Genomic DNA, 12,830 nt, shown 5'->3' with positions numbered 1-12,830 from the left:
ACACAAAAAAATGACATGCTTTCTCTCATGTCTTCATCAATATGGCACAAATCGTGTGTGAGTTTTTCATACATGAGCTTGTTCAGTGCCGTTATGATCTTCCGGACTTTATAATATGTTTTGAATACTTTGTAGTTCAGAATTGTGTGTATATATGCATTCCATATGCTTTAAATTGAATTTTAAAATTTTTCATCTGTAACAGAATTGAAATCATCATGTGCATATCTCTAAGGTGCGAGGAGAATCAAAATTTACTTCACATATCATTTCATGAATATTACTTTAAAAATGCAAGAGTTGCTTTAAAAATGCAAGGTCTTACTGTGACACTTATTCGCTTACATAAATGTTTGTATTTCATATTAGATGATAAGGAATTTTTTTTACAACTCTACAGCTTGATGACGAGATGCAGGGTTGAGAATGTAGTCTAAATTGAAGATGTGAACATTCTTGAACAAACTCCAAGCGGCGCGGTGGGACGAACTTCATTTATCGTATGTTACCATTAAGAGAGCCCGTCTCGGTATACGAGGACGAAACGGTGTCCTTGTGGACACGGTATGCTGCTTAGATACAGAGCTCTATGAAGCCAATTCACTTATATATGGTTTAGAGCCTTGTCCTGATCAGGTACATTAAAATACTGTCCACAGTACAATTAAGCAGAAAGCTTAATGAGCGTAACAAAAACCAAGCCTATAATTATCCAGATAGCAAGCTAATCGCTACATGTTCCACTATGACAGGTTGTGTCCGCATGATCACAGCATTCAATTTGTATTATGCCATCAGTATCAACCAACAGCTCTAAGTCTCAAATCATCCTAGCAGAATTATCCATGATATTCCACAACCATCGCTTCCCTCCCGATTCCACCACTAAATTCCAACTCTATAAAATTTTCATGATGTCACACAGCATGTACTGAATTTTGATGCACCCTCCATTTCCATTTAACTATAAAAATAAATGCGATAAGGAACGGAAACTTTAAGTCTTATGAATATAAGTATGAGAGTGGTAAAGTTTGCACGATGAAAAATGCAGCTGAGCATCTTGAACATTGTGAAACATCTAAATTTTTACAGCATAAAATTGCATTAGAATTAAGTCTTGTCAAGCTGTTTATTTATCAACTTAGGTATTATAAAGTTTTTTGGTTGAGACTTTTATTAAATCTATGAATCTGCAGGAATTTATGGCAATGGGGAGTCAACAGCTTATTTTCTTATTGCACCTTATTAACCTACTCAGTTCCAAATGTCCTCACAATTATTTCAACTTTGGAACTAGCACAAATCATTCAAAACTTCAACATTTTCAATCAGAGTTGGACAGCCTTTTATTTTTTGTGGAACTTTATTGTGGTTCCATGATTTGACCAAGACAGCACATGCCAGGCAGTCCTTGGCATTTCCAAACATTTTTAGCGACTCACCAGTTTGTGCCGCGGCACACAGTTTGCCCACGACTGCTTTACACACTTTGAAACTAATGAGCACCAATAATAAGCTCATTTATTTCCTATCTCACTTATTTTACCTTCTTAATGCATCTCAAGTCACTTTTAATCTTTTCAATCATGGAAAAATAAGAAAAGTTTTTTATATTTTTAAATTTATTTTCTCAAGCACCTGTAATCTTAGCGTCATGATTCTGAAATTACTTGACAGTTGAGCTTTTATGTTTATAAAGTATAAGAATGAAGGTAGACTAATTTAAAGTTTTCTTACAACTTGATTCATGAAACGATGCTGCAATGTAAATTATGTAACTATTTATAAACTATACTTTTAATGGATTATTATAAATGGGGAGCTGGGAAGGTGGAGTAGTGGTAGATGACATAATGAGAATGGAATGATTGGGTGAGGAGATGTATCTTGGGTATTAGCTCTGTTTCAGGACTTGCTGGGTGTCCCGAACAGCTCTTACTTGCTTACTTGCTTACTTGCTTACTTGCTTACTTGCTTACTTGCTTACTTGCTTACTTGCTTACTTGCTTACTTGCTTACTTGCTCACTTGCTTACTTGCTAACTTGCTTACTTGCTTACTTGCTTACTTGCTTACTTGCTTACTTGCTCACTTGCTCACTTGCTTACTTGCTTACTTGCTTACTTGCTTACTTGCTTACTTGCTTACTTGCTCACTTGCTTACTTGCTAACTTGCTTACTTGCTTACTTGCTTACTTGCTTACTTGCTTACTTGCTTACTTGCTTACTTGCTTACTTGCTTACTTGCTTACTTGCTTACTTGCTTACTTGCTTACTTGCTTACTTGCTTACTTGCTTACTTGCTTACTTGCTTACTTGCTTACTTGCTTACTTGCTTACTTGCTTACTTGCTTACTTGCTTACTTGCTTACTTGCTTACTTGCTTACTTGCTTACTTGCATACTTGCTTACTTGCTTACTTGCTTACTTGCATACTTGCTTACTTGCTTACTTACTAACTTATTTACTTACTTACTTACTTACTTACTTACTTACTTGCTTTTGCTCACAAGCTTACTTGTTTCGGTCGTATAGATCAATTGTGATCCATAAGCTCCTATAGGTTTTGCCTGAAGCTGCGTCTATCACCATCTTCCACTTGCTTATATCCAATGCCAGCATTATCTCTATCAACAGCTTTGTTTTAATAGTTTTTTGGTCGTCCATGAGCTATTTTGCTATCTAGATTCTTGAAAGACAGATTTGAAAGCCCCGAACATCACACAGTAGCTTAAATGAGCCGCCAGATCACCCTCAGATCTTGCCATCAACTCAGCATTGAAGAAGCACCATAGCGACTAAATAGTGCTGCTCAGGCCTTCATTGTGCTATAATGCAACTCTGTCGATTCAAATTCAACAATACCTGTCAATAGCACTACCACAAGATGCCTTATCAGCAATAACACTAAGGTAATTACCTCATGAATTCGACAATTTTGAAGTTCAAGCACTTCAATGCCTTCAACATCATCAAATGCAATAGATACTCAAAGTTCACCCATTACCATCAAACTCAAAGCTTAATTAATAAGATCTCACATCTCATTCAAATTATCAACAATACATATGCATGCTAAAAAGCTCCAATTAGCGATGAATGTCAAGTGCACCACACTAAAAACTTTCATTCACGTCGTACACTCAGTAATTAACGCAAAAAGGTGTAGACTTTCTGTAAAATTCACAATTTTAACCTCACTTTAATTGTCTACCAACCAATTATTACTTCAAGCTCAGGAGCACTTAAAGGCAAACACTGTTGATGTTGACTTTCGCCCCAAGTGCACGATGATTTCTCAACAAGGCGTGCAAAATGTAAATGGTTTTGGTGTTCATGTATTTGACATATTTTTTTTTTATTTCTCATCTCCCTATTTCCATTTCACTCAGTGGTGTCTCACTCCCTAGGAATATGTATGATTTTTATTTTTTCTGCTGTTGTTGTTGTTGTTGCTGAATGTTTTTGTCACTCATAATTTCCCATGTGATTCTCGCTGTCAACGTTTACTCACTTATATCTCGTTCCTACCTACTGTTTCAAGCTGGCTAGGTTACTTTATGTGCTAAATGAGAATGGTTCTGTTTGTAAAGCATAGAAAAAAAAATATTCCCTGAATGATGTTCCTTCTCTCCCACATCCAGTTACTGTATATTTATTTAACCAAAGTGCTGTTTAGCAACAACAAAGTTTCAATGCTTCAAGCTTTTTTATTTTTTTGCAAACTCGACGTGTTTTACGTTTTTTCTATCTCGTCTATATGCTTACTTTGTTGTTGTGCTTACTATTCAACTTTCATAATAATTTCCACTTTGTGCTCTGTTGAGTAATTATAAATCATGGCGCATTATATCAGTGAAGATGATGGGAAGAGTTGTTGTTGGATGTTGGATGGGAGTTTAAGATTGGAATTTAAAAAAAATATTGAAATGGAATTGATTTTTTTTTTTGGAAGGAGATGAATGGATGAAGAGCTTTCATGCTTGTTGAATGACATGATGTAATGTTTGAGGAGAAAGAGACTTGCTTACAAAAAAGTCACATTTGTATAGATTTGCATCTGAATGTAAGGTGTGCAATTCAGGGTCTAGTCAAGGATAACATCCCAAATAAGCCACTTTTGTCTTCCAACAAATTAAACACTATGTTAGAGTCGCTCTGTCTTAGAACACTTTTTCTGACTTTTTCAAGCAATTTTGAGTCAGTTTCAGGACTTGTCAATAAATTTGTAATTCTACTACCAGGAGCGTAACCTATGACCAGGAGCGCAACCTATGACCAGGAGCGTAACCTATGTCCATGAGCGTAACCCATGACCAAGAGCGTAACCTATGACCAGGAGCGTAATCTATGACCAGGAGCGTAACCTATGACCAGGAGCGTAACCTACGACCAGGAGCGCAATCTATGACCAGAGAAGGTTTCCTGTTGTCTTTCAATTTCGCGAAATTTCAAGAAGAATATCGAGACTGATTCTTCAAAGTCTTGGTCTCGAGAACGTTTACGTTACGACATCTCTACAAGAATCTTAAAGGATATAATCAAGGTTAAGCCAAGAAGCTTTTCATGATTATGCTCTTATCCGAAAAAGCAATCAATGTAACTTAACATGCTCAATCTTGCAAGCATACTCATCAGCACGCTAATTTAGATGAGTATACTTAAATTGTGTGCTGCTAGGCTTAATATCGAGCTTTTCGCGATTTTAATACACATTCTACGCATCACTGACTCACAACCTTCAATGCGACGTAAATTACCAATATTCTTACGTCAATGGCTCTTTAAATTCAATGAAAATTCCATAAATATCTCCCATCTGTTGCCTCGGATATGTCAAAATATTTAGATACTGCATAAAAGCAATTGAGGAGCCTTCCGAGATTTCCATTCAATTTCAAATAGTTACCAAGAAATGAATGGAAGTAAAATTCAACCCGAAATTTGATACGACGTAAAAATAAAGTCAGAAGTCCTCAGACAATGTGAAATGTGATATTATGCAAGGACATTCTACTTACCTATCCCAAGGGCTAATACATAATTGGAGCAGGAATGAAAAAATTTATCAAATTTCATTTAAGGCTGTAAGTAGGCATGCATGGCAATGTACCGAACATAAACACTCAGGCACGCTTCATTTATAATTTTTTTTGTGGCTTCTCATATTTTTCATCTATAAAAATTAGATCGTGGGCAGAGATTTATGGTTCGACATCATTTTTTTTGGTACCTTGAAGGTATCAAATTTTCAACAGAAAAAAAGGCAAGCCTGGTAAGTCAGAAAAATGAAACCATTAATGTTTATTTTTGCTTTGAATTTCCTTTTTTTTTGCTGTTAATATTTCCGTTTGCCTTTTTTTGTCTGTGACGATAAAAAAATGGAAAAAATTCTGTGCTGTTTACTTTTCATATTTTCATACAAATTGAGCTTAACAACTTGATGAGCACGTAATGCTCACGAAGATTACAAAATATTATAATAATTAATAAATTTAATCTTTGTTTATTAAATAAACTTTGAAGAGATTTGCTGTAATTCTGTGTTTTAAGTTCGTTGACTGTTATGCAGCTTTAGTTTTACAGAATTGAGATGATTTGGATGTTATGACATCGTATGTGGGTGGCTGCAGTGCTGGGTTTGGATAAAAATTGCATGATTTTGCATGATTATGAAGCTTAACTTGTGGCAGAACTTAAAGTAGGTTTCAATTCTCAGAAAGGGCCCGTACCACCAATGGTCCCTCTGGTAACGCTCCTGAATAGTATATAGTCTAAGAAATATTGATCTAAGATAATTTCGATGGCTTACCAACCAAACGACTTCAAATTGACATTTCTAAGAACAGCAAAACGTGTTTGCTATGAGAGCGCTTTCCGTGTGAACGGTAAGATGCGAATTGGTCCTGTGACTGCTGATTTTGACACATTTTGTAGGACAAAAAGAATGTAGTTCTTCGCACTGTGCCACTCGTAATTATTGACAATAATCAACTAGGCCTTTAAAAATCTATCAAAATTTCAATACTTCCTCAATATTAAGTATCACTTTACATCCATAACCATAACAACAACTCCAATACCTATCACTACTAAACTACCCAATCATTACCAATTCACGAGACAAACATTTAATTAAATCTAACAAAATTAAATAAATTTCCAAAACAAATCACAAAAAACAATAAATAAAAAAAAGAGACTAAAACTTTTACGTTTGTATCATACTTAATGAATGACTACATCCTGTCCATTTCACATTCATCTCTCGATTTTGCTCATTTTAATTCACATCATGAAACAAACTATTTTTATTATCTCACACACAAAAAAAATTTGCTTCCTCTATTTACCTTTTTAGTTCTATCAAATGTGTTTGCACAAAAACACATAAAAAAGGCTAAGTTGAGGATGGGGTCAGTAAAGGGAACAAACACAACACAAAAAAATCCTGCCAACTTGCTAAAATATTCATTGCATGTGTCATATTTTAATTGGAAATGCTTTTAAGCATACACAAAAAATTGTTGGATATTTTTTTATTGTTTCATATGTTTCCCCTCCCGTCCCCCAGTTCCCCCTCACTCCAGTCAGCCAATTACCGCGCTTTTAAATTCATGAAAATGCAATAACGAATACAACGACTGACTAATAATGATGCAGTTGTTGGAACAATATGATACTAGATACGTAATGAGATTGGATTGTTTTAACTGCAATCCCATCATGTTCATTACAGTGGGTGCATTTAGTGGTGGAGATCTCGTTTTGAATGTGGGATACTAAAAAAATTTTATTCCTAAAAAACGCGGGCAATTTTTTGTTATTATTCACAACTCATTTTTGAGGCTTAATTACTGCTTTTAATATGATATTCATATGATGTAGGATTTAATAGATACTTTGGTCTAGTTATGGTGATAATTGTAGTTTGACTGACTGGTACTTTGTGTCTGTATGAGCAATTATATATCTCTCTTAGAAGGAAGCTGTCGATAGAGGTATTGTTGCACTTTGTATTGGAATTTTGCAATGGGGAGCAAGTAATCGAGTCAAATCCTTGCGACTCCTATGGGAGGTCATGGATCACAATTGATCTGGACGACCTGAGAAGTAAGTAAGTGAATATAAGTAAGTGAATATGAGCAATTATAGTAATTAAAGCTTGGATTGTTTCTAATTCCTTATTAACTTCTCTGCCCGTACAGATCAATTGTGATTCATGACCTCCCACGTTTCGTAAACATTTTAATATATCCGTGTAACCATCATTGCTACACTAGATCTATGGATGGAAGCATGTGCATTGATGGAAGCCTAGTCCTGGTAATCGTATCCTTGGACCCAATTGTAAGCGCCATTACTAAGTGTAATTATACAAAGTTATATTTCCACCTGCATTTAAGGTGCTTTTTAATGGCGCCAATGCAAAAGCGCTGCGACTAAGCTCTCGAAGAGGGAAATAATTTTTCAATTCGTGTAATTTTAAAAGGATCTTTGTTTCTTCCAGTGCTCTTTTAATCATTTACGTAGACCTAAAAATGTCATAAATTCATGTTTTTCTTTGTTTTTTATTTCTCTTGTTTTTCTATTTTAAATTGTTATAATCGAATTCGATTTCATTATATTGTCATTTAAATACCTTTTGGTAATAAATATTACTTACTTACTTACTTACTTACTTACTCCCACTCGTGTTGCCTGAAACTGGCTCTATCAATAACTTCCAATTACCGATGCCAAATGCATCACCATCTCTATCGACAGCATCTTTCCATGAGTTCTTGAAGCACCAGCGTGATCACTTGCCTTCCATAAAATCAGACTTAAAGATTTAGTTTGTTTGGTATGGTTATTAGGTTTGGCACAAGATGGAATCCACTCACTCCATTAAATTGTGGAATAATGATTTTAGAATCTTAAAGCGCTTCATTAACGACTACACATCCTGCTTCATTTACAACTTCACAATGTTCCGATTCCTTGATATCTTATTATGCAATATAAGCTCAGTTATAAAGCGCTTAGTGGTATTTAGAGCAGTTGTGTGTTGTGTGTCTAGCAGCTAATTAGAAGCTTTAAAGTTTTTAGATATGGTGCTTATGTCAGCTTTTGTTTCCATTATTTAGTAATAAGAAGGAAACAATGTTTCCTGGTCGGAACGAATAGAGTGCATTCTTGGGTGAGGGAGGGTTGTAATGCCGTTGTTATGGGTCAACAAAAGTTCGGAGTCGACTCGGATTTTGTGTAGAAAAGGAAAAGTCGACTTGGGACGGCTCGACTCCATTCAAAATTCGAGTCGACATATACCCCTCTTCCAGTCCTTCTGTAAAATTCTTCATTTATTTAGAGTTTTTCAAAAAAAAGGTCCCTAATCCCTAGCTACAACTCGAGGACCGGTTTCTCGATATACACCTACTGTTGCACTTACATATCCCAAGATGTCCTTCTGGGTGGGGTTTAGGATAGGCTTTCCCAAGGTAAAGATAAACGTTAGAGTGGGTGTATATCGAGAAAACGGTCCCAGAGAATGAAATTGTGCTTCAATTACATTTTTGGCATCAATGTGGAGTTGATTATGTTACACAATCATCTTTATGACGTTCTATCTTCAATATGACGACATGGTGATACCTGCTTTGACTCGAGACTAAACTTTGCTGCTTTGAGTATCCATATCCTCCACTATCTAAAATTCAGCTCATAAAATGCGCTCATATCCATCTTCACATCCTAACTGCAAAAATTTTAACACACATAAATTATACGATAATCATTGCTCCATTTTACCGGCAAAATGAAGCAAATGAACGTGCAAGACACAAGAACAAAAAAAGAGATGAGAAAATTGCGCAAAGGCAATTAATTGCTCGCACAAGCATAAAAAGGAATTTCACAAGACAAAAAAAAATTGTATGCAGCTTCACTTTTTTTTTATTGTTGCTTGCGACGATGTCGAGGTCAATTACTCGGAACTTCCCGTAATAAAACACCCGGAGCGTAAATACATAAAACGATTTAAAGCCGTAAAAAAAACGGTTTTTGGAATTTTTCCACTCTTACACACAGTTAGAGATGAAAAAAAAATAATTAAAAAAGTTTTATGTATGCAACATTAAAGGTTTCTTGAATGTATGTGCGCTCAGTGCCGAGTGCTGATCTTCTTTTTACTCAAATCGTGTGCGGAATGCTTTTGGCAGAGATGGAAAGGTAAAGGAATTGTAATTTTCTTTCGTACTTCTTATTCTAACTTTTTGTTAGTTGAGTTATCAAGATTTGATGGAAATGCAGCCGTTTTGATGAAATTTTGTGGAATTTTTCGATATGTGTCTGTTACTGATTTTTGTGGTTTAGATAGGGTGAAAACTTAATGATTAAGAAGAAAATTGATCAAAAATTGTTAAAATTTCCAGAGTTTTCTAAACATTGTTTATAAATTGTGTAAATTTAGCAACGCCACGACTAAGTCAATCGATACAGTTCTTTAAAATTCAGACTTTTCCATATTCAGAAAATTAACACCGTTCTCTTATTTTTGTCCAAAACATTCCAAAAAGTTCATTCCACTCTGTTCACGTAGAAAGTAAGTAAGTATGTTCAAGCATCTAGACTCTAAATGCATGATAATAAAAAAATAAGAATCACAAAAATCCTCACATTAAGTCACAAAATACCACAATTTTTGTGTACAAATTTACATTCCTAAAAAAATCCGTACTCAAATCCACATCCTAGTCTTATTATTGTTTTTCTTAAAATTAAACAAAAAAACATTCATCACATAAAAAAAGAATATCCACGCAACAATCCCTCAGCTTCCGCAATTGCAATAAACAAAAGGAAAGAAAAAGAAAAAAATAAAAATTTTACCCAAAACTTTCCCAAGGATCAAAGACAAGAAGTTGTCTTTTTATGACACAAGAATGCGGTAATAAAACTAGAATACATACATAAATTCTGTTCCTTCATGGTAATGTATTATGTTAAGATCATTGTTGTGCACAAAGAATCATTTAAAAAATATGTTTTTTTGACTTTACAGATTTTCATGTTGTTTTTGCCTCTCGCAGCATTGCTTCTCTCTCATGTCTCTCAATTTTTCATCCCTTTACTAACATTACTGACGATGATAATCATTATCCACGACTGTAAAACATTCAATGATTGTTACAAATGCATGCAGCATCCGAATCTAAAACATTAATGTTTTTTGGGTATGTGAAAGACTTTTACTTCCACAGCACGGTTCACTTTCGAGTCAAAATATGTCAAACATTATCAGTTTCTCGAAACGCATCGACCAAATTAGACGGAGAATAGTTTTGATTGTCGGATTATTTTTTGTTGGTTTGAGAGGAATAAATAACACAAAAAAAAGTAGATAATAATCATATGGAATATTTTTTTGGTGTGTCTGCGGCTGCAATGTAAATAAATAAAGAAAAAAATCTTTCGGGTGTGAATTACATGCAGTGGAATAAGAAGCTTGATGTTGATGGAAATAAAAACATGAAGAAATGTAAAAAATGTGAAACTTTTCGTCGACTAAAATGAAGAAAATATGAAAAATTGAAAGAACTTGTCGGCAGTTGTGATGACATGTGAATAAATTGTGAGAAAATTAGATTCAAAAATTTGTGAACAAAATTGATTGAAAAGTTTCGAAATTTGTGAATAAAATGAATTAAAATTCTCAAAATTTAAATGTAAAATTGAACAAAAATTTCTCAAAATTTGTGAAAAATTTCCTCATAAAAACATGAAAATTTCAACAATTTAAATTAAAGTGAATCCACAAACAACAATAAACCAAATGCCTACATATGTGAGAAAAAACAATAAATTTAAAATGAGCAACTTTTCGGCATACGAAGAAGACAAATAAACTCATGAGGCACAATAATAATGAAAAAGTTGAACATAAAATGAAGAAATTGTAAACAAAAAAAAGCGAGAAATTCTGAATTAAGACCTATATGATTAGCATAAAATCTAATTTATTTAGGGTTTATTGTGAGATAATCAAGAAATTGAGAATTTGAAGCAAAAAAAGGAAATTTGAATTGGAAGTTGTGGGATTTAGTGAAAGTTTGGAGAATTGTGTAAGAAAGTTGGTTTGTGGCAGTTGAGAAATTGATTTGAATTTGAGATATTTAAAGAGATTTCAAAGAATTTCACAAGAATTTGAATTTGAAAGTTGAAGGAATTTCGAGCAAGTTTAAGGAATATTGAACAAGAGATTGAAATTAATTTCAGCAAATTGACTGAAAATTGAACTAATTTAACACAATTCAAAGAATTTTAAATTTGTTTAATTTAAATTCATTCATGAATTTTGAAAGAGTTTAAAAAAATTTGTAAGAATTTCAATCAAAAAGTGCAAATCGATTGACATTTCGAGAAATCTGAATAAATTGAATGAAATATGACTTGAATGAAAATTTGAATGAAATTTGAATTGAATGAACGTGAAAATTTCATTTCGAACAAACTTTTTAAATTGATTGATAATTTAACAAGTCAAGGAAAATTGAAAGAAAATCAGACAAGTTTATCAAATTCATCATAAATTTGATGAGCCAATTTAAGTTTGAGAAGAATTTAGAACAAATTTTAAGAAATTTCAAATCTAATCTAGAATCTAAATCATCAGAATATTCTAAAATTGATAGAAATTCAATTACAAGACTGTTAAGAAAGAAACAATATGAATAAATTGACAATTTAAATCGAAAAATCTCGTAAATTCCGTGTCAAATTCAACAAAAAGATTGACAAAATTGTTTTCTTTTGAGAATTTTTGATGAAGTTGCTTTAAAATTTTAAAATCAAATTCATTTTGACAAATTCAAGTTCATTCAGACAATTTTCAAATCTTGAGAAAATTTGCAGCAGAACAAGATTCATACAAAGAACAAATCCTTAAAATCTCAATTGTTGATATTGAAATTCTGAAAATGACAAGTTGATTAATCAAGCTAATCAAAATTTTCTTGAAAATTCTTCGAAAATCAGTGTTTAGTGTTATCTCAAATCCTTACTTCTTTGACTAAACCACGAGTAGATTTTGACTTAAATCGATTCTTTCATCTCAACAAAATTCAAGTTTTTTGCAATTTAAATTGCAATTAAATTTGATTAAAGATTGTTCAAATATTTGTGAAATTCAATTCAAATCAATAATTAACAAAAGTCAATAAAATCACAAATCAACAAAACTGTGAATAATTAAACTCATGTTTGCTAATTACACAGAAAATTCATCATGTGCTGATACCTACAAACAATACAGTAAAACCAACAAAGTTTAAAATTATACGAAACATCATAAAAGACTGCAACTTTTAATAAATCTACTTAAAAAATATGAAAAAATTTTAATCAAAAATTGTAAAACAATTCATCCTTAATTCAACATAATCTCGGAATCTATGTAAATAATATCATCATCCCGTATCATCCAATAACTCCAAAAATATATATACATCCGTTTTAAAACATCCCTTAAATGAATCCAGCATCATAAAATCATCTTAAATAAATCTCATAAATCTCTAATAAATACAATATTTTAAATGTATATAGCAACAAGAAATTAAGCAGGAAGTAAACAGAATAAAAAAACACGAAGTGGAAGGAAAGAAATTTTGTATTTGTGTAAATATGTTGCAAATGTTAATGTGCATAAAGTTACTCTTGTTGGGATTATTGTTCGAGAAAACTTATGGGAATATAGAAGATGAAGCGAGTAAGTTCCTCAATTTTTAATAATAATATATTTTTTGGTATGTCAGGGTTGTTGTTTCTTGGCTTGAAAGGAATGTGACG

At 33.0% G+C, this 12,830-nt stretch overlaps 1 protein-coding gene across 2 annotated transcripts in view; it reads left to right on the top strand.

Moving 5' to 3' along the window:
• The first annotated feature begins 10,699 nt into the window (after nucleotides 1–10,699).
• Nucleotides 10,700–12,830, top strand: part of LOC139086228 (neural cell adhesion molecule 1-A-like) — a 50,939-nt gene continuing 48,808 nt past the window's right edge. Inside the window, exons 1-2 of one of the 2 annotated variants that reach the window (XM_070634614.1) lie at nucleotides 10,700–11,104; nucleotides 12,258–12,750. In XM_070634614.1, the coding sequence (XP_070490715.1) occupies nucleotides 12,666–12,750 (85 nt within the window). In that variant the 5' untranslated portion in view covers nucleotides 10,700–11,104; nucleotides 12,258–12,665. Of the gene's footprint in view, nucleotides 11,105–12,195; nucleotides 12,751–12,830 lie in introns of both variants that reach the window. The other variant, XM_070634615.1, reaches the window with a different exon arrangement.

Source organism: Chironomus tepperi, unplaced genomic scaffold (assembly GCF_022539635.2).
Source record: "Chironomus tepperi strain 1889 unplaced genomic scaffold, CSIRO-AGI_Ctep_v1 contig_85, whole genome shotgun sequence".
NCBI classification, from domain to species: Eukaryota; Metazoa; Arthropoda; class Insecta; order Diptera; family Chironomidae; genus Chironomus; species Chironomus tepperi.
This window is presented reverse-complemented; position numbering and strand designations above follow the sequence as displayed.